The 23,227-nt window shown below is 44.7% G+C and overlaps 1 protein-coding gene across 1 annotated transcript; it reads right to left on the minus strand.

Moving 5' to 3' along the window:
• Positions 1–1,646: 1,646 nt before the first annotated feature.
• LOC139369921 (SAM pointed domain-containing Ets transcription factor-like) lies at positions 1,647–23,079 on the minus strand. Its single transcript, XM_071109204.1, has 6 exons — positions 22,864–23,079; positions 9,832–10,297; positions 4,115–4,312; positions 2,600–2,647; positions 2,259–2,393; positions 1,647–2,061 (listed from the first exon to the last, which is right to left on the minus strand). The coding sequence occupies exons 2-6, from the start codon at positions 10,283–10,285 to the stop codon at positions 1,883–1,885; spliced, it is 1,014 nt and encodes a 337-aa protein (XP_070965305.1). The 5' UTR covers positions 10,286–10,297; positions 22,864–23,079; the 3' UTR covers positions 1,647–1,882.
• Between the last annotated feature and the right edge of the window lie 148 nt (positions 23,080–23,227).

The following is a 23,227-nucleotide window of genomic DNA, read 5'->3' on the forward strand; positions in this document are numbered from 1 at the left end:
CTCACAAGCATTGCCTGATGTGAACCATTCCTCGAACAAAAGAGATCTCAGAAGATCTCCTAAGATTAAGAATTGTTGATTTGCATTAAGCTGGAAAGGGTTACAAAAGTATCTCTAAAAGCCTTGATGTTCATCCGTCCACAGTAAGACAAATTGTCTATAAATGTAGAAAGTTCAGCACTGTTGCTACTCTCCCTAGCAATGGCCGTTCTGCAAAGATGACTGCAAGAGCACAGTGCAGAATGCTCAATGTGGTTAAGAAGAATCCTAGAGTGTCAGATAAAGACTTACAGAAATCTCTGGAACATGCTAACATCTCTGTTGACGAGTTTACCATACGTTAAACACTAAGCAATAATGGTGTTCATGGGAAGACACCACGGAAGAAGCCACTGCTGTCCAAAAAAAACCATTGCTGCACGTCTGAAGTTCGCAAAAGAGCACCTGGATGTTCCACAGCGCTACTGGCAAAATATTCTGTGGACAGATTAAACTAAAGTTGAGTTGTTTGGAAGGAAGGAACACACAACACTATATGTGGAGAAAAAAAGGCACAGCACACCAACATCAAAGTCTCATCCCAACTGTAAAGTATGGTGGAGGGAGCATCATGGTTTGGGGCTCAGGGCCTGGACAGCTTGCTATCATCTACGGAAAAATGAATTCCCAAGTTTATCAAGACATTTTACCGGGGAATGTAAGGCTATCTGTCCGCCAATTGAAGCTCAACAGAAGTTGGGTGATGCAACAGGACAACGACCCAAAACACAGAAGTAAATCAACAACAGAATGGCTTCAACAGAAGAAAATGCGCCTGGAGTGGCCCAGTCAGAGTCCTGACCTCATCCCGATTTAAAATGCTGTGGCATGACCTCGAGAACGGTTCACACCAGACATCTTAAGAATATTGTTGAACTGAAACAGTTTTGTAAAGAGGAATGGTCCAACATATCTCCTGACCGTTGTGCAGGTCTGATCCGCAACTACAGAAAATATTTGGTTGAGTTTATTGCTGCCAAAGGAGGGTCAACCAGTTATTAAATGCAAGGGTTCACATACTTTTTACACCCTCAATGTGAATGTGTACATGTTGTGTTCAATAAAGACATGAAAACGTATAATTGTTTGTTGTTTGTGTGTAGACTATGTTTGTCAAATTTTATGACCAATTTATTCAGAAATCCAGGTAATTCCAAAGGGTTCACATACTTTTTCTTGCCACTGTAAGTTAATGGAGCATGCATATAGGAGAGGGTCGGATGACTGTGGTGGCTGTATGAGTTTGCTGTCAAGGAGTTGTTGATGCACTCCCATTCAGGTTCAGTGAACTGCTCTAATTCTCTATTGTAAATGCCTTTCGGGAGAATTCCGAAGTGTGCCATGTGATGAGTAAAAAAAGAGGGAGCTGTTTGTTCCTCTGGATAACAGCCAGAACTAAATGCTACTGAAGCAAAACTTCTAAATAAATTCCCAGACGAAGGACGGGGACCAGATCTGATAAATTAACAAACAACAAACTGTTCTTCATTCTACAGTGTTGTTTTAAGATACTGATTATTGGTTAAATTACACAATAGGAAAACAAGGACAGGCAGATCATGCAGATTAAAAAGGCAGTTCAAATGTCAGGGGGGGGGGGGGGGGCAGTCCAGAAAGATCACTTAACATTTTTGTCTCAAATTTCTTCTCTGCGTTAAAAAAATAAAATCTTCATTTGCCAGCTTTGGCAGCTGACACTTCCGTACTGGCAAAGGGTATGTGTACTGACAGGGATTGGCCAGTGCATGTGTTTTACCCCTTTTCAGCTTGGTTGTGTAATGTTCAAGACCAAGGTGTGATCGTGTGGTCCTTTCTTTGTAGGCCTTTGTCCTCCTCCTTCCCCTTATACTGGGTGGACAAACTGGTAGACCAGTCTCTGGGAGACGTCAGGCTTACGGATTATGCCCTTCTTGTAATACTGCCGTATGGAGCGGCTCAGCTTGTCATAGTTCATCGCTGGTCGGTTCTTCCTCCGTCCCCAGAGTCTTGCCACATGAGCAGAGTCCTCGATTTTGAAAATACCTGGCATACAGCAGAGTGGGATTAGATATGGAATACATTGTCACTCCATTCAATTGTCATTTTCTGTCTTTTTGATGAAATTAGTCAATTATAATAAACATTAGAAGAGAGAAAAGGATGGATTATTGCAGAGTTGAAAATACTTCTGAACTTATCCCATCCCAGTTCTTGGCGGTCACACAGCCTGCCTGGCTCACCTTTCTCCTTGTTGAGCCAGCGGATGCAGCGTCCGTAGTTGTGGGGCTTGAGGAGCAGCTCTCTGAGGAACTGCCACAGGTGGATGGGCTGGCCTGAGCACGACAAGTCTGCCTCCAACCACAGCTCTTCTCCGCCTGCACAGAGGGGGGAGGGATGAGCACACACACACACACACATATTTGCCAACAAGACTGCACTATACATGACCCTCTGCTCTTCTACCTAGGAGCTATGAACACAACTGCCACTACTCCTTCCCAAGGGCCAACAACACTCTGGTCCTGGAGAAACGAGATTCATGTCACTTTCTGTCCTAACAAAGCTAATAGGCTAAATCTACCTGTGATTTTGCTGTCTCCAACTGAACACCTCTCTTTCATCCAGGCAGCTGTGCGGAGAGAAAGAAGGGGATACGAAAAGAGAGAGATTAATTGTTGCATTGTTTGAACAGAATAATACAAGCTTCACTATAGAAAACAGTAGCACAATATGTGCACACTGTCTACGCTAGTCATACAGCTACAGTATTATAACACAGCTGACTGTCTGCACCAGTCATACAGCTACAGTATTATAACACAGCTGACTGTCTGCACCAGTCATACAGCTACAGTATTATAACACAGCTGAATGTCTACGCCAGTCATACAGCCACTGTATTATAACACAGCTGACTGTCTGCGCTAGTCATACAGCCACAGTATTATAACACAGCTGAATATCTACGCCAGTCATACAGCTACAATATTATAATACAGTTGAATGTCTGCGCTAGTCATACAGCCACTGTATTATAACACAGCTGACTGTCTACACCAGTCATACAGCCACTGTATTATAACACAGCTGACTGTCTGCGCTAGTCATACAGCCACAGTATTATAACACAGCTGACTGTCTACGCTAGTCATACAGCCACAGTATTATAACACAGCTGAATGTTTACGCCAGTCATACAGCTACAATATTATAATACAGTTGAATGTCTATGACAGTCATACAGCTACACAGAGGAAAAAATATAAACGCAACATGGAACAATGTCAAAGATTTTACTGAGTTCCAGTTCATGTAAGGAAATAGGTAAATCAAAATGAATTAATTAGGCCCTATTCTATGGACTGGGAATACAGATATGCATCTGTTGGTCACAGATACACTTTAAAAAATAGGGGTGTGGATCAGAAAACCACACCATTTGCGTTATACAGTGCTACACATTTCCTTCGCATAGAGTTGATAAGGCTGTTGATTGTGGCCTGTGGAATGTTGGCGTAAATTAGAACACGCTGTCGTACATATCGATCCAGAACATCCCAAACATGCTAAATGTGTGACATGTCTGGTGAGTATGCAGGCCGTGGAAGAACTGGAACATTTTTAGCTTCCAGGAATTGCGTACAGATCCTTGCGACATGGGGCTGTGCATTATCATGTTGAAACATGAGGTGATGGGGGTGGATGAAAATGGCCTCAGGATCTCGTAACAGTATCTCTGTGCATTCAAATTAGCATTAATATAATGGGCAGCCATATGCCATACCATAACCCCACCACCACCACGGGGCACTCTATTCGCAATGTTGACAGCAAACTGCTCGCCCACACAACGCCATACACAATGTCTGCAATCTGCCTGGTACACACTTCTCCAGCGTGCAAGCGGCCATCGAAGGTGAGCATTTTCCCATTCAAGTCGGTTGCTCCATGAACTGCAGTCAGGTCAAGACCCTGGTGAGGACGACGAGTACGCAGGTAAGCTTCCCTCATGAAATATGGGACCAACACTTTACATGTTGCGTGTATTATAGCATACCTGACTGTCCACACCAGTCATACAGTTATTATAACACACCTGACTTCCAGATGTCCAGGTGGGCGTGCAGAGTGTCTCCACACTGAGGGACCCTCTGCCTGAAGTCCTCTTCACTCATGGCACACAGGTCTTTCCCAGTCTGCTCCTGGAAGGTCTTTCCAGCCTGAGGCAGTCTGTACAGATGCTCTGTCCACAGCAACCACTTCTGAACGTTCCCCGAGCTCCACTCCATGGGGTCTGGGGATAACAGATAAAAACAATAAAAATATAACTTTTGGGGGAGTTAGTCCCTTATACATCTATAGAAACTATTAGCTAGCGGTACTATTAACTAGCAGTAACATTTACGATAACTGTCAACTGCATGTCTGTTGACCTTCAATAGGGAAGGATCTTTTCAGGGTTAAAAAAAAATGTGTGCGTGTGCGTGTGCGTGTGTGTGTGTGTGTGTGTGTGTGTGTGTGTGTGTGTGTGTGTGAGATCAAAGATCAAGTGACACTGTGGTATAGGGACCACACACACATCTAGCATCTCTACTGTGTTCATCGTTGTTTTGGTAACCCTCTTTAACTACCCTGAATAGATCCCTCCCTATATGTATCTATGTATGTATGCAGACGTATACAAACACAAATGCTATCAGTCAGAGGCCTATCACTGTCTTCATCTCAAGCAGTTTATTTTACTAGTATTTTCTCTGTGAGGTTCACTCTGGGTAAACTCTAATCACAGGCATGAGCTGGGGAGAATGGTGGTTTGCATAAGGTCCTGTACTGTTCTGTTGTGTATTCTACAATCGTTTTCATCAGTTGAAACGCACCATGACACCACATTTTCGATACAACAGCAGCAGCAGCAGGACGAGGGACTCTGAAATGTCAGGGTGTGACTGACTGAAGTCATCTTACAGTACACACACAGTACTGTATTCCTTCAACCTGCTGTTTGCTTTGCCAGTTGAACAGACCTCACCCAAGTACTGTGTACACGGCTGGCAGGCGAGCAACAACGTCATTCCCATAAAGTCCTGTTGGGTATGTGTTAAATGCATGCAAAGGTTGGGATTATACAGATCCTGGAGCAGACAAACATGACTTGCGTCAGAGAGATATCATTCTTCATCGAGCTGTCATCCAGCCATTATCATCTAGCAGCAGGAGTATCTTTTGTCTCAGGGAGACTTGTCTGCTCTGAATCAATACATCAATACCTCTGTCAATACCTGGACAGTAATGCATGAATACGCTAGAATGATCGGCCATGGTGTTCTTAATGCTATTAGATAATAAGAAGAATCTACCGCACACCCACAGCTGATTAGTGAAGGTGCTGAATCTACCGCACACCCACAGCTGATTAGTGAAGGTGCTGAATCTACCGCACACCCACAGCTGATTAGTGAAGGTGCTGAATCTACCGCACACCCACAGCTGATTAGTGAAGGTGCTGAATCTACCGCACACCCACAGCTGATTAGTGAAGGTGCTGAATCTACCGCACACCCACAGCTGATTAGTGAAGGTGCTGAATCTACCGCACACCCACAGCTGATTAGTGAAGGTGCTGAATCTACCGCACACCCACAGCTGATTAGTGAAGGTGCTGAATCTACCGCACACCCACAGCTGATTAGTGAAGGTGCTGAATCTACCGCACACCCACAGCTGATTAGTGAAGGTGCTGAATCTACCGCACACCCACAGCTGATTAGTGAAGGTGCTGGAGGCAAAAGGCAAAACTGGAGAAACCGGAAAAGGTCTCTGCACACTTCAAGTCAGATGCACATTATATGCTATTTTGTTAGTTATGTCGCATTGTTTGTAACTTATTTTGTACATAATGTTGCTGCTACGGTCTCTTATGCCTCGTTGTTGATATTTTCTTGTGTAACTTTTCATTTAATATTTTTTTTTTACTTTAGTTTATTTAGTAAATATTTTCTTAACTCTATTTCTTGAACTGCATTGTTCGTTAAAAGGGCTTGTAGTAAGTAAGCATTTCACCTGTTGTATTTGGAGCATGTGACAAATAAAGTTTGATTCGATTTGTCATTTGATTTCTTTAATTATGGCTGAGCTTTCAGTCAGTCGACCTTCCTTTAATGCTCTTGAAAAGGAGACAGGATCATACAGCGATGGCAGCCATAGAATAACAATTAGGAGAAAGTGCATGGACTATGGTTTGTAGCCCACATCAAATATGAAATGCACAGAATGCTGATGTAACTACTAGAGGTCGACCGATTATGATTTTTCAAAGCCGATACCGATACCGATTATTGGAGGACCAAAAAAAAGCCGATTCCCGATTAATCGGCCAATTTTTAAAATGTATTTGTAATAATGACAATTACAACAATACTGAATGAACACTTATATTAACTTAATATAATACATCAATAAAATCAATTTAGCCTCAAATATATAATGAAACATATTACATTTGGTTTAAATAATGCAAAAACAAAGTGTTGGAGAAGAAAGTAAAAGTGCAATATGTGCCATGTAAGAAAGCTAACATTTAAGTTCCTTGCTCAGAACATATGAAAGCTGGTGGTTCCTTTTAACATGAGTCTTCAATATTCCCAGGTAAGAAGTTTTAGGTTGTAGTTATTAAGGGATTATATAGGACTATGTCTCTCTATACCATTTGTATCTCATATACCTTTGGATGTTCTTATAGGCACTTTAGTATTGCCAGTGTAACAGTATAGCTTCCGTACCTCTCCTCGCTCCTACCTGGGCTCTAAGCAGGAACACAAAGACAACAGCCACCCTCGAAGCAGCGTTACCCATGCAGAGCAAGGGGAACAACTACTCCAAGTCTCAGAGCGAGTGACATTTGAAACGCTATTAGCGCGCACCCCGCTAACTAGCTAGCCATTTCACATCACATTGTTACACCAGCTAAGTCATAAACAGCAGAGCTGCTAGCAAAATGCACAAAAGTGCTGTGTCACGTTCTGACCTCTATTTCCTTTGTTTTTTGTATTTATTTAGTATGGTCAGGGCGTATGTTTGTTTTTCTATGTTTTGGGGCTAGTCACAGGATAGGCTGTATAGGTTTTCACGTTCCGTTTGTTGTTTTGTAGAGTTAAGTTATTTCATGTATCGTTCAGTTTCCATTAATTAAAGAACATGAGTAATCACCACGCTGCGCTTTGGTCCGCTTCTTCTCCTCCTATAGACGAACACCGTTACAGAATCACCCACCACAACCATGCTTGGCGAAGCAGGCACAAAGGCATGCTGTATTACGCCAGGTAGGAGACCTGGGCAGACTCCCTGTGCATTGTTACACCAGCCTATTCCACCACGCCGCATGGCAGGGCGACCGTGAGCTCGGGAGCACCACGCATTGAGCCTTCCTCCTCTCCAGCGCTAGCTACTCAGCCCAGCGCCGCCAGCGCCGCCCGTCTGCCCAGCGCCATCTGAGCCGTCCGTCTGCCCAGCGCCGCCAGTGCCGCCCGTCTACCCAGCGCCGCCAGTGCCGCCCGTCTGCCCAGCGCCGCCAGTGCCGCCCGTCTGCCCAGCGCCGCCAGTGCCGCCCGTCTGCCCAAGTGCCGCCCGTCTGCCCAGCGCCGCCAGTGCCGCCCGTCTGCCCAGCGCCGCCATGCCAGGAAATGCCGCCCGTCAGCCAGGAGCCGCCACAGTGCCGCCCGTCAGCCAGGGGCCGCCAGTGCCGCCCGTCAGCCAGGGGCCGCCAGTGCCGCCAGAGCAGGGGCCGCCAGTGCCAGTCAGCCAGGGGCCGCCAGTGCCGCCCGTCAGCCAGGGGCCGCCAGTGCCGCCAGTCAGCCAGGGGCCGCCAGTGCCGCCAGTCAACCAGGGGCCGCCAGTGCCGCCAGTCAGCCAGGGGCCGCCAGTGCCGCCAGTCAACCAGGGGCCGCCAGTGCCGCCAGTCAGCCAGGGGCCGCCAGTGCCGCCAGTCAGCCAGGGGCCGCCAGTGCCGCCCGTCAGCCAGGGGCCGCCAGTGCCGCCAGTCAGCCAGGGGCCGCCAGTGCCGCCAGTCAACCAGGGGCCGCCAGTGCCGCCAGTCAGCCAGGGGCCGCCAGTGCCGCCAGTCAACCAGGGGCCGCCAGTGCCGCCAGTGCACAAAAGTGTCCCGAGCATCCCGAGCAGCTGCCGCCCCTCTGTCCCGAGCAGCTGTTCCTCTGTCCCGAGCAGCTGCCCCTCTGTCCCGAGCAGCTGCCCCTCTGTCCCGAGCAGCTGCCCCTCTGTCCCGAGCAGCTGCCCCTCTGTCCCAAGCAACCCCTCTGTCCAGTGGGGTCATTGAGAGGGGTGGGCTGTTTGAATGAGTGGGGTCCGCGTCCCGCGCCAGAGCCGCCACCGCGGACAGACGCCCACCCAGACCCTCCCCTATAGGTCAAGGTTTTAGTCCGCACCTGCTGGTGCCTATTTCCTTTGTTTTTTGTATTTATTTAGTATGGTCAGGGCGCTCTATGTTTGTCAGACTGCTCTATCAGAGGCAAATCATAGACTTAAGCCTGGGTTTCACTGTTTGTTTGTGGGTGATTGTTCCTGTCACTGTGTGTGTGTTGTCACAGGATAATAACACACAGATTAATAAAGAACGTAATCACCAGCCTTACGAACACCGTTACATCTGTTTGAATGAGTGCTTAATAGCCTGCTGGTGCCTACCATCGCTCAGTCAGACTGCTCTATCAAATCATAGACTTAATTATAATATAATAACACACAGAAATACGAGCCTTAGGTCATTAATATGGTCAAACCCGGAAACTTTAATCTCGAAAACAAAACGTTTATTCTTCCAGTGAAATACGGAATCGTTCCGTATTTTATCTAACGGGTGGCATCCATCAGTCTAAATATTCCTGTTACATTGCACAACCTTCAATGTTATGTCATCATTACGTAAAATTCTGGCAAATTAGTTCGCAATGAGCCAGGCGACCCAAACTGTTGCATATACCCTGACTCTGCGTGCAATGAACGCAAGAGAAGTGACACAATGTCACCTGGTTATATTGCCTGATAACCTGGATTTCTTTTAGCTAAATATGCAGGTTTAAAAATATATACTTCTGTGTATTGATTTTCAGAAAGGCATTGGTGTTTATGGTTAGGTACACGTTGGAGCAACGACAGTCCTTTTTCACGAATGCACACTGCATTGATTATATGCAACGCAGGACACTCTAGATAAACTAGTAATATCATCACCCATGTGTAGTTATAACTAGTGATTATGATTGATTATGTTTAATGTTAGCTAGCAACTTACCTTGGCTTCTTACTGCATTCCTGTAACAGACGGGCTCCTCGTGAGGCAGGTGGTTAGAGCGTTGGACTAGTTAACCGTAAGGTTGCAAGATTGAATCCCTGAGCTGACAAGGTAAAAATCTGTCGTTCTGCCCCTGAACAAGGCAGTTAACCCACCATTCCTAGTCCGTCATTGAAAATAAGAATGTGTTCTTAGCTGACTTGCCGAGTTAAATACAGATTAAATAAAGGTGTAAAAAATAAATAATAATAATACAGAAATAAAAAAATCGGTAAAATCGGCGTCCAAAATTACCGATTTCCGATTGTTATGAAAACTTGAAATCGGCCCTAACTAATCAGCCATTCCGATTAATCGGTCGACCTTTAGTAACAACCATCAATTAATTGTACATTGGACATGGAATGAGTATCCACCACAGAACATAGCTTCAAACAGAAATATCCATAAACTCTAATAATAATATTTCTAGAATGAGAGTGGCAGCTTACTACAGTACCAGTACCTACCTGGGGTGATGTTGAGCAGCTTGCAGGCCGTCTCGATGTCCTTCAGAACCTCTCCGACCACCATGCTCTGGACCTGCTCCAGGGATCGCTCCTCCTCCTGGCCCTCTAGCCCCGGGGAGAGCCCCAGGGCCTGGCTGTCGATGACGGGGCACTGCTCTGGCTCCTCTCCGTGCGCCGTCCTGGGTACAGGGACAGGCACGGCGCAGGCCAGACCCGGGGAGGCCTCGGACACCTTCACCAGCCAGGTGGAGTCCTCGGTAAAGAGCATGTCGAAGCAGGACAGGTAGAGGCCTGGAAACCCACAATGCTCCAGAGCCTCCATGCAGGGCTTGGTGTCCTCCATCTCCCAGGCAGCCCCGGCCCTGTGTCCCATGTTTCTCTCGGACAGACCTAGGCAGGGCGGTAACAATGAGCTGCTGCCCTCTGATGATAGACTCTCCCCCGGACTCGACATGGCTGCTGCCTCCTGGAATGGAAATATAGTTTACAATAGTCATTCATATTTATAGGTCAAAGGTCAAAGTAGTCCATCAGTATTTCATATTTGATATGTTTATATACTGTAGGTGATTGGCCACATTCGTAAAGTTTGATAATGAAATAATGAATAACAACGGTTTGTCATCAAATGGTGTTTGATCCTGCAACACCATTTCAGCTGAGTGCTATGCGGATAATTCTCTGACACTTTCACATAGCCTACTTGTTGACCGAAAGTAAACAAGTGTTTCTTTATTTAAGTGGGAATGAGCAATAGCACGCACTAGCTCTCTTATTTCATATTCAAATCAGTTCAATGTCGGACAGGAAAACATAAAAGACTCTTTCACTGAAAACTATGTAAAGAAGATGTTGCCAGTGACCTAAACGAGCTTCCTGATAGCCAAATTGTAATAACGTTTTGGAATTATTGAAATGATTGAAATTCCAAAACAAGGTATTATGAACATATAATTTTATGCAGTAGGTGTTACTCCTGCAGTAAATCAAAATCACAGTACCTTCGAGAAACTATCCGTGCCCAAAGCTCCGGCTGCTAAACATGCATCAGTTACAAAACTGTAAGAAAGTCCATCAGAGGGACTGTGGGTGTGAGTCCTCCAGGGGATTGTGGGTGTGAGTCCTCCAGGGGATTGTGGGTGTGAGTCCTCCAGGGGATTGTGGGTGTGAGTCCTCCAGGGGATTGTGGGTGTGAGTCCTCCAGGGGATTGTGGGTGTGAGTCCTCAAGGGGATTGTGGGTGTGAGTCCTCCAGGGGATTGTGGGTGTGAGTCCTCCAGGGGATTGTAGGTGTGAGTCCTCCAGGGGATTGTGGGTGTTAGCCCTTAAGGGGATTGCGGGTGTTAGTCCTCCAGGGGATTGTGGGTGTGAGTCCTCCAGGGGATTGTGAGTGTGAGTCCTCAAGGGGATTGTGGGTGTTAGCCCTCAAGGGGATTGTGGGTGTTAGTCCTCCAGGGGATTGTGGGTATGAGTCCTCCAGGGGATTGTGGGTGTCAGTCCTCCAGGGGATTGTGGGTGTGAGTCCTCAAGGGGATTGTGGGTGTGAGTCCTCCAGGGGATTGTGGGTGTGAGTCCTCCAGGGGATTGTAGGTGTGAGTCCTCCAGGGGATTGTGGGTGTTAGCCCTCAAGGGGATTGCGGGTGTTAGTCCTCCAGGGGATTGTGGGTGTGAGTCCTCCAGGGGATTGTGGGTGTGAGTCCTCCAGGGGATTGTGGGTGTGAGTCCTCAAGAGGATTGTAGGTGTGAGTCCTCCAGGGGATTGTGGGTGTGAGTCCTCCAGGGGATTGTAGGTGTGAGTCCTCCAAGGGATTGTGGGTGTTAGCCCTCCAGGGGATTGCGGGTGTTAGTCCTCCAGGGGATTTTGGGTGTGAGTCCTCCAGGGGATTGTGGGTGTGAGTCCTCAAGGGGATTGTGGGTGTTAGCCCTCAAGGGGATTGCGGGTGTTAGTCCTCCAGGGGATTGTGGGTGTGAGTCCTCCAGGGGATTGTGGGTATGAGTCCTCCAGGGGATTGTGGGTGTGAGTCCTCCAGGGGATTGTAGGTGTGAGTCCTCCAGGGGATTGTGGGTGTCAGTCCTTCAGGGGATTTTAGGTGTGAGTCCTCAAGGGGATTGAGGGTGTGAGTCCTCCAGGGGATTGTGGGTGTGAGTCCTCCAGGGGATTGTGGGTGTGAGTCCTCCAGGGGATTGTGGGTGTGAGTCCTCCAGGGGATTGTAGGTGTGAGTCCTTCAGGGGATTGTGGGTGTGAGTCCTCCAGATGGACTGCGGGGCAGGTGTGACTCCAGAGCACCCTTGTGTCAATTCACTCTGTTTACCTACATGTTGGTTTCAGTAGTTTTCCCTGCCTCATGTAAAATGTCCCAGAGGTATTTCTCAACACGTGACCTGAACAGGAAAAACCTTTGGAACATTTTCTTCACAGGTGCATTTCTACTAGCTTTAAATTTCCATCCTAAGTCAACATCAAGAGGATGCCAGTGTAATCACAGGATGACCTCACTATGGTTAAGTGTACCTGGCTACCTGCTGCCACAGGTTGTAGAAGGGAAGGAGCATAGGTGTCATACAGACAGGGTTATCAGTAGTTGTGCTATTATGTTAAAAGATGCTTGCTCTCACATAGCACATGCTCAAAGAGTGACATGTTTTGTTTGTCCAAAGAGACTGTGAGCCAAGGTATTAATAAAACCGCTATAACACTACCGTGCCACACCCAGCAACAGCCACCGAAGCCATCAATAAGGACAATAGATTTAAGTTGATCCATTTTTCCACTTGTTATATTGTTGTTTTATCAAAGAAACGAAGAAACTTGTCATAGAATATTCCCTGGGGTGGGAAAAGGGCTTGTTTAGCTTTACCCAATAATCCTTGCAGGAACACACTTGACCGACCTACAACAACTTTGTATCAGTCCCAGAGCTTTAACCACCCTAAAGGAAATGAAGTTATCCTCCCCAAAATAGTTTACTCTCTCCTCTTTCTCTCTCTATTTCTCTATTCTCTGTGTCTCCAACCCCCAGTCTACCCCCTCCCCCATTCCTCCTTTTATCTCCCAATGTCCCGCTAAGGGTCTAGGGATAACCCACTGAGTTTTCCCTTCATCAGGGGTCAGATTAAAAAAGCGCCAGGCAGTGTCCCGGCTAGCCTGCTGTGTGTCCACTCTCCTCTGTAACAGCTTGCGCTAAGCCCATTAGCCTGGCAAATGTAGCCATGTTAGCTTTTTCCAAACGGAGAGGGGATGGGAGAAAGAGGCGCAAACATGCTCCCCAGGGGAAGGATTAAGGGCCTGCCTGATCTCTAAATGAGTTTGGTCAAGACGGTGATATTCATTTCAGGAGAATTAGGATCTGCTCCATTTGCTGGACAGGTCAGACACACAGTCAGAAGGACTATAGATGTGAAGGCAGCCATCATCCCTGGTAACCATCCAGTGCAGGCCTTAGACACACAGTCAGAGGGACTATATCCGTGGAGGCAGCCATCATCCCTGGTAACCAATCAGGGCAGGCCTTAGACACACAGTCAGAGGGACATTATCCGTGAAGGCAGCCATCATCCCTGGTAACCATTCAGGGCAGGGACATTATAGCCGTGAAGGCAGCCATCATCCCTGGTAACCATTCAGGGCAGGCCTTAGACACACAGTCAGAGGGACTATAGCCGTGAAGGCAGCCATCCTCCCTGGTAACTAAATTCATTCCTCTTTCTTTTCTTTCTTGGCTTACTTTGCATCTCAGCTTGATGTTCAGCTAGAGTCTCTGTGGTTCCTAACCAGCTTTACTATGACAGGTCCTCTATGGAGACATGAAGTATGTAGGATGGGTGGTCAGGTTAAGTAACACTTATTGTTTTGGGTCCTATCCCTATGAGAAGCTCATTAAGGCAAAACTTTCTTTCAATTTCAATGTTAGGATGCTAGTGACTAGTGACTTTCTCAGGAACAGGAGTCAAATACCCTGACTGCTTGGTCTTTTACAAGACTGTTGTGTCTGGTTTAAAATTATTCTTTGAGACAAAAGTTGGCATAAGTACTAGATATAGGGAAATGCAACAGTCACCACATTTCCCTTGTTAAGTCCTCTCCCTGTGCTCCTCCAAAGGGCTCCCCTGTTTGATTTTGGGGTTAAAGAAGTATATACAGTCAGGCATGTTTGCTGTGTGTGTAAATGTGTACGGTTTAAAGAGAAATCTGGAGCCACAGGGATTCGTTGTCATTGTTTCTCACGGGAAACTTGGAACGGACGAATGAAAGAACAGGTCCGAGACGAAAGAAAAGAAAAGATAATGATTGCGCTCTACGGCAGGCTCCTACCGCAACAAGAGAATGCTGGGAAGCTACATATACCCAGCAAAGTCTGCTGTTCCCAGGAAATAGTCTTTTCTGAGAGAAATATAACCTAATACAGCCATTTGACTCTCCTTACACCATGTCATAATGTTTTATTTAACCTTTATTTAACCAGGAACTCCAATTGAGATCAGAGGAAATCTTTAACACACTGATAACCAGGTGTTTTATATGAGGTCTGTTCAAAAAGTAAAGACCCAAGAAGCTTGTGTCAATAATGAAGAGATATTGAAAACACATAAAAAAAAATACAATATGTGTGCAGAGAAAAGTACAATGAATGGAACTAATTTTAAATATTCGTGGTGAGAGTTCATAATAGATCAATGTGTCATTATTAAGATCAGTCATTCAGTAACAATTGAAATCTTTATAACAATGACACAATCATGTTCTGTCCCCTAGCTCTCTTCCCATCTGAGGGCATATACCTCACACTATTAAACTTCAAATGGGGAAGTCTTGGAATGAGTAAAATATCTGTATACCTCTGGCCCTTCTTTGGACATTGTGTTAACTAACCTCCAGACGGGCTTCAATGCCGTACACCACTCCTTCCATGGCCTCCAACTGCTCTTACATGCAAGTAAAACTAAATGCATGCTAATCAACCGATCGCTGCCCGCACCTGCCCGCCAGTCCAGCATCACTACTCTGAATGGTTCTGACTTAGAATATGTGGACAACTACAAATACCTAGGGGTCTGGTTAGACTGTAAACTCTCCTTCCAGACACACATTAAGCATCTCCAATCCAAAATTAAATATAGAATTGGCTTCCTATTTCGCAAACAAAGCATCCTTCACTCATGCTGCCAAACATACCCTCGTAAAACTGACAATCCTACCGATCCTCGACTTTGGCGATGTAATTTACCAAATAGCCTCCAACACTGTACTCAACAAATTGGATGCAGTCTATCACAGTGCCATCCGTTTTGTCACCAAAGCCCCATATACTACCCACCACTGCGACCTGTACCCTCTCGTTGGCTGGCCCTCGCTTCATACTCGCCGCCAAACCCACTGGCTCCAGGTCATCTACAAGTCTCTGCTAGGTAAAGCCCCGCCTTATCTCAGCTCACTGGTCACCATAGCAGCACCCACCCGTAGCACATGCTCCAGCAGGTCACCCCCAAAGCCAAATCTTCCTTTGGCCGCCTTTCCTTCCAGTTCTCTGCTGCCAATGACTGGAACGAACTGCAAAAATCACTGAAGCTGGAGACTCATATCTCCCTCACTAGCCTTAAGCACCAGCTGTCAGAGCAGCTCACAGATCAGCTCACACTGCACCTGTACATAGCTCATCTGTAAATTGCCCATCCAACTACCTCATCCCCATACTGTATTTATTTATTTTGCTCCTTTGCACCACAGTATCTCTACTTGACATTCATCTTCTGCACATCTACCATTCCAGTGTTTAATTGCTATATTGTAATTACTTAGCCACCATGGCCTATTTATTGCCTTTACCTCCCTTATCCTACCTCATTTGCAAATCAAATCAAAGTTTATTTGACACGTCCACCAAATACAACAGGTGTAGTAGACCTTACAGTGAAATGCTTACTTACAGGCTCTAGCCAATAGTACAAAAAAATGCATTAGGTGAACAATAGGTAGGTAAAGAAATAAAACAACAGTAAAAAGACAGGCTGTATACAGTAGCGAGGCTATAAAAGTAGCGAGGCTACATAAAGACACCGGTTAGTCAGGCTGATTGAGGTAGTATGTACATGTAGATATGGTTAAAGTGACTATGAATATTTGATGAACACAGAGTAGCAGCAGCGTAAAAGAGGGGTTGGTGGGTGGCGGGACACAATGCAGATAGCCCGGTTAGCCAATGTGCGGGAGCACTGGTTGGTCGGCCCAATTGCAGTAGTATGTACATGAATGTATAGTTAAAGTGACTAAGCATATATGATAAACAGAGAGTAGCAGCCTGAAAAGAGGGGTTGGGGGGCACACAATGCAAATAGTCCGGGTAGCCATTTGATTACCTGCACACAATGTATATAGACTTTTTCTACTGTATTATTGATTGTATGTTTGTTTTACTCCATGTGTAACTCTGTGTTGTCGTTTGTGTCGAACTGCTTTTCTTTATCTTGGCCAGGTCGCAGTTGTAAATAAGAACTTGTTCTCAACTTGCCTACCTGGTTAAATAAGGGTGAAAATAATAATAATAATAATAATAATAATTAGTCTAGACATTTTTTTGTGGACATAAATATTTTGGGGCATGACCAATAACACAGAAACATACTGTAATTGCAGAAAACAGTAAAAGCTGAAAAAAAGCTGCTTCATAACTTCTTGACTCACTGTCTAATTAATATTAATCAACCATGATGACTGTATCACCCAGGAGCATTCACATATACTGTATATTTGCATGTGAAGCATGAGAAAGCATGTCCCTGGGACACACTTCTGGACATATTTCCTATTGACTACTTTCCAATGAAGTCTCTTGAGTTATTCCTCTCTGTCTTTATGGACACCTGGAAAGACCCCAGAAAGGTAAGCAAGAATCAAGAAGCATTTCATCACCATGTAAAGTATCTCTAATATATTAATTGTGACATATCCCTACATATCCAGACATGTTATGGAAGCCCAGTATCCCCTTACCCTTTCCAGGGTAACAATGCCCTCTGGTATAAATCAATCAATGAACAATAGTGGAATTGAATCTACATGACTGGATTTGAATGAGGGATGTTGGTTTTTATTTCCTTGCTTAGAAGGGATTGGTATGAACTAGAGTGAATGGTTTCTTTCTGTGTCACGCTATTTTGCAATTCTTGTGACAGGACCATTTCCACCTGCAATGGCACCAGGCCAGGATCTTCAGAGAGGGATGGCTACAGTTACTTTTTTATATTTTCTAAATATTTCATTGCTGATTTATTACTCTGAATTGGATGTTTTGAGTGTGGAGAGCTCTTGAGCACCCGCACCCTTTCTATCTCTGAAAATGATGTGGGCGAAATGCACTTTGTTATTTATTTTGAGACATATTCATGTGCTTTGGTGTTATGGGTTGGGTAGCAGCCAAACCAAAACAGCTACTTTTCTGTACAACCTAAAACCATCAGGTGCCTATAATTTTCTGGTCTAATTTGTATTACTGTTGGGATCCTCCAGTATCTCCTATTGGAAAGATACTTTGTATAATATGCCAGATAAATCGGTTTGTGGCCACATTTGTGATTGAATGGAGATTACTATATTGATTGACAAACATCCAAAATGCACAGATGGATGCAATAGCACAGATTCTGTAGTATCTTAATGTTGAATACAATTCAATAAACTAAAATACCAAATTGTGTGGTATGACTCAGGAAATTAGAATATTTCAGATTATTCAGATTAACATATAATAAGTATTTATTAAGTATTTTGGATGTAGTGACCTATACTGCAACATGCAATAATTTCAATAATTTCAAAGATTTTACTGAGTTACAGTTCATATAAAGAAATCAGTCAACTGAAATACATTCATTAGGCCCCAGATAAGCATCTGTTGGTCACAGATAGCAATTATTTTTTTAAGTAGGGACATGGAATTGAAAACCAGTCAGTATCTGGTGTGACCACCATTTGCCTCATGCAGCGCGACACATCTCCTTCTCATGGAGTTGATCAGGCTGTTGATTGTGGCCTGTGGAATGTTGTCCCACTCCTCTTCAATGGCTGTGCAAAGATGCAAAGGATCCCAAACGTGCTCAGTGGGTGACATGTCTGGTGAGTATGCAGGCCATGGAAGAACTGGGCCATTTTCAGCTTCCAGGAATTGTGTACAGATCCTTCCGATATGTGGCCGTGCATTATCATGCTGAAACATGAGGTGATGGTGGCGGATGAATGGCATGACAATGGGCCTGAGGATCTCGTCACGGCATCTCTGTTCATTCAAATGGTCATCGATAAAATGCAATTGTGTTCGTTGTCCCTAGCTTATGCCTGCCCATAGCATAACTCCCCGCCACCATGGTGCACTCTGTTCACAACGTTGACATCAGTGATGTGAACACATTTGTTCACAACATTTTTGAGAAACATGCTTTCTGTGTATACCGTATGGAACATTTCTGGGATCTTCTATTTCAGCTCATGAAACATGGGACCGACACTTTACATGTTGAGTTCATATTTTTGGTCAGTTTTCTTTGTCAAAGTAACTTTAGTCAAATATATTTTTCTTAAGGGTGGTTTTAGTGTAGCTAAACTTCTTCCAGTGTGAAGTAATTGGTAGCATGGCAAACTATATTTTTGGAGTAGCTTGCCTGATGGTGCTTGATCTCTCTTCATAAAACATGACCCCATAGACCTTTACCCCATAAGACACAGTGCCTTCATAAAACATGACCCCATAGACCTTTACCCCATAAGACACAGTGCCTTCATAAAACATGACCCCATAGACCTTTACCCCATAAGACACAGTGCCTTCATAAAACATAACCCCATAGACCTTTACCCCATAAGACACAGTGCCTTCATAAAACATGACCCCATAGACCTTTACCCCATAAGACACAGTGCCTTCATAAAACATGACCCCATAGACCTTTACCCCATAAGACACAGTGCCTTCATAAAACATAACCCCATAGACCTTTACCCCATAAGACACACACAGTGCCTTTACCCCATAAGACACAGTGCCTTCATAAAACATGACCCCATAGACCTTTACCCCATAAGACACAGTGCCTTTACCCCATAAACACAGTGCCTTCATAAAACATAACCCCATAGACCTTTACCCCATAAGACACAGTGCCTTCATAAAACATGACCCCATAGACCTTTACCCCATAAGACACAGTGCCTTTACCCCATAAGACACAGTGCCTTCATAAAACATGACCCCATAGACCTTTACATAAGACACAGTGCCTTCATAAAACATGACCCCATAGACCTTTACCCCATAAGACACAGTGCCTTCATAAAACATGACCCCATAGACCTTTACCCCATAAGACACAGTGCCTTCATAAAACATGACCCCATAGACCTTTACCCCATAAGACACAGTGCCTTCATAAAACATGACCCCATAGACCTTTACCCCATAAGACACAGTGCCTTCATAAAACATGACCCCATAGACCTTTACCCCATAAGACACAGTGCCTTCATAAAACATGACCCCATAGACCTTTACCCCATAAGACACAGTGCCTTCATAAAACATGACCCCATAGACCTTTACCCCATAAGACACAGTGCCTTCATAAAACATGACCCCATAGACCTTTACCCCATAAGACACAGTGCCTTCATAAAACATGACCCCATAGACCTTTACCCCATAAGACACAGTGCCTTCATAAAACATGACCCCATAGACCTTTACCCCATAAGACACAGTGCCTTCATAAAACATGACCCCATAGACCTTTACCCCATAAGACACAGTGCCTTCATAAAACATGACCCCATAGACCTTTACCCCATAAGACACAGTGCCTTCATAAAACATGACCCCATAGACCTTTACCCCATAAGACACAGTGCCTTCATAAAACATGACCCCATAGACCTTTACCCCATAAGACACAGTGCCTTCATAAAACATGACCCCATAGACCTTTACCCCATAAGACACAGTGCCTTCATAAAACATGACCCCATAGACCTTTACCCCATAAGACACAGTGCCTTCATAAAACATGACCCCATAGACCTTTACCCCATAAGACCTTTGCCTTCATAAAGTGTTCATACCCCTTGACTTATTCCACATTTTATTGTGCTACAGCCTGACTTCAAAATATATTCTACACACAATACCCCCTAATAACAAAGTGAAAACATGATTTAAGAGGATTTTTAAAAAAATACGTTTTAGAAGCACCTTTGGCAGTGATTACAGCTGTGAGTTTTTCTGGGTAAGTGTATAAGAGCTTTCAACGGCTGAAATTTGCCCATTATTCTTCTCAAAATTCTTAAAGCTCTGTCAAATTGGTTGTTGATCATTGCTAGACAACCATTTTCAGGTCTTGCCATAGATTTTAAAGTAGATTTAAGTCAAACCTGGCCACTCAGGGACATTCAATGTCGTCTTAGTAAGCAACTCCAGTGTTTTTGGCCTTGTGTTTTAGGTTATTGTCCTGCTGAAAGGGGAATTCATCTCCCAGTGTCTGTTGGAAAGCAGACAGAACCAAGAATTCCTCGAAAATGCTTGAAAATATGGAGAGTGGTACTCAGTAATGTGTTGCATTGGATTTGGCCCAAACATAACACTTTGTATTCAGGACAAAATGTTAATTGCTTCGCAACATTTTTTGCAGTATTACAGAATAGTTTTTTTTCTGTACAGGCTTCCTTCTTTTCACTCTGTCAGTTAGGTTAGTATTGTGGAGTAACTAAAATGTTGTTAATCGATCCTCAGTTATGTCCTATCACAGCCATTAAACTCTGTAACTGTTTAAGCCTCATGGTGAAATCCCTGAGCAATTTCCTTCCTTAAGTTTTGAAAGGCTGGTCTTGGCTCACAACAACACCATCATCCCAGAAACCCTAGACCCACTCCAATTTGCATACCGCCCCAACAGATCCACAGATCACGCAATCTCTATTGCACGCAACACTGCACTTTCCCACCTGGGCAAAATAAACACCTATGTGAGAATGCTGTTCATTGACTACAGCTCAGCATTCAACACCATAGTGCCCTCAAAGCTCATCACTAAGCTAAGGACCCTGGGACTATACACCTCCCTCTACAACTGGATCCTGGACTTCCTGACGGGCTGTCCCCAAGTGGTAAGGGTAGACAACAACACATCTGCTACACTAATCCTCAACTCGGGGGCCCCTTTGGGGTGCGTGCTTAGTCCCCTCCTATACTCCCCATTCACCCAAGACTGCTTGGTCAAGCACGACTACAACACCATCATTAAGTTTGCCTGTTCACCAACAACAGCGGGACAGCCTATAGGACAGTCACCTTGAAGTGTGGTTCCAGGACAACAACCTCCCCTTCAACATGATCAAGATAAAGGAGATGATCGTGTACTACAGGAAAAGGAGGGCCGAGCATGGCCCCATTCTCATCGACGGGGCTGTAGTGGAGCAGGTTGAGAGTTTCAAGTTCCTTGGTGTCCACATCACCAACAAACTATCATGGTGCAAAAACACACCACGAAAGTTGTGAAGAGGGCACAACAACGCCTATTCCCCCTCAGGAGACTGAAAAGATTTGGCATGGGTCCTCAGATCCTCAAAATGTTTTACAGCTGCACCATTGAGAGCATCCTGACTGGTTGCATCACAGCTTGGTATGGCAACTGTTCAGCCACCGACCCCAAGGCACTACAGAGGGTAATGCGTACGGCCCAGTACATCACTAGGGCCAAGCTTCCTGCCATCCAGGACCTCTTTACCAGGTGGTGTCAGAGGAAGGCCCTAAAAATTGCCAAAGACTACAGCCACCCTAGTCATAGACTGTTCTCTCTGCTACCGCACGGCAAGCAGTACCGGAGCTCCAACTCTAGGTCCAAAAGGCTTCTTAACAGCTTCTACCCCCAAGCCATAAGGCTGCTGAACAGCTAATCAAAAGGCTTCTTAACAGCTTCTACCCCCAAGCCATAAGGCTGCTGAACAGCTAATCAAAAGGCTACCCGGACTATTTGCATTTTTTTTACGCTGCTACTGATTGTTTATTATCTGTTATCTATGCATAGTCATTTTACCCTTACCTACATGTACACATTACCTCGACTAACCTGTACCCCCGCACATTGACTCGGTGCCGGTACTCCCTGTACATAGCCTCGTTATTATTTTATTGTTGCTCTTTTATTTATTACTTTAGTTCATTTAGTGATTTTTTTTTTTTTTACATTTAGTTTTCTTAAAACTCCATTGTTGGTTAAGGGCTTATAAGTATTTCACGGTAAGGTATACCTGTTGTATTCGGCACATGTGACAAAGAAAATGTGAAGGACGCCCCTATCTTTGTAGTGACTGGGTGTATTGATACACCATCAAAAGTGCAATTAATAACTTCACCATGCTCAAAGGGATATTTAATGTCTGCTTTATTGTATTTGACCCAATAACCAATAGGTGCAGGAAATTTGAAAACCTCCCTGGTTTTTGTGGTTGAATCTGTGTTTGATTTCACTTACAGACAATCGTATGTGTGGGGTACAGAGATGAGGTAGTCATTCAAAATCATGTTAAACACCACTATTTCACACAGAGTGAGTCCATGTATCTTATTATGTGACTTGTTCAGAAAATGTTTACTACTGAACTTATTTAGGCTTGCCATAACAAATGGGTTGAAGTCTTATTGACTCAAGACATTTCAGCTTTTCATTTAAATTTAAAAAAAAATTGGACATAAATCCACTTTGACCTTATTGTAGGGGGTATTGTATTTAGACCAGTGACAAAATAAAATTATTTTTTTATCCATTTTAAATTCAGGCTGTAACACAACAAATGTGGAAAAAAGTAAAGGAGTGTGAATACTTTCTGAAGGCACGGTAACTGCAAAGTCATTTTCTTTCCGAAAACATAAAATAAGACCAACACAGAGTGAACAGCACCTGATAAATCAGCCATAAGAACCCTGGAGCCAGTTCTGTTTCTTTTTTCTTACACACAGACCCCACAGAATGCCGACTTCCTGTCCAACTCCTTACCTGGGCCAAGGTGTGCTGGTCTCTGGGTGGTCTCTGGCAAGGATGAGACTATTGCTGAGTGTAGACAGGACAGGACAGCAACAGATGTAATGTAGACTAGTGGTGATGATGACGTCTGGTCCAGTTAGCCCAGACTCCTCTTCTGTTAGCCTGCAGGTGTCTGGTGTTTTCTGATGGGCCAGGAGAGGCACCAGGCAGGAAGGCAAGCAGGTACCAGGTAGGGCAGGCAGGCAGGCCTCTATGTCACCCAGAAGACTGATGAAGAATCATCTGCATTGGGACCTGAGGGCTGAGGCTGTCTCCTAGACTCTACTAGATCACTCAAAAGACTTGAAAGGTGCAGCCTAAAAGCTCACCAAGGCTA

The sequence above is a fragment of the Oncorhynchus clarkii genome, chromosome 17 (assembly GCF_045791955.1).
Source record: "Oncorhynchus clarkii lewisi isolate Uvic-CL-2024 chromosome 17, UVic_Ocla_1.0, whole genome shotgun sequence".
NCBI lineage: Eukaryota > Metazoa > Chordata > Actinopteri > Salmoniformes > Salmonidae > Oncorhynchus > Oncorhynchus clarkii.

Coding starts and splice junctions, on each gene's coding strand:
- LOC139369921 (XM_071109204.1), bottom strand. CDS start 10,285: ATGTCGAGTCCGGGGGAGAGTCTATCATCAGAGGGCAGCAGCTCATTG. Junction 2,648..4,114: donor CCTGGACATCTGGAAGTCAG/GTGTGTTATAAT, acceptor CTCTCCGCACAG/CTGCCTGGATGAAAGAGAGG. Junction 2,394..2,599: donor TGGAGACAGCAAAATCACAG/GTAGATTTAGCC, acceptor CCCTCTGTGCAG/GCGGAGAAGAGCTGTGGTTG.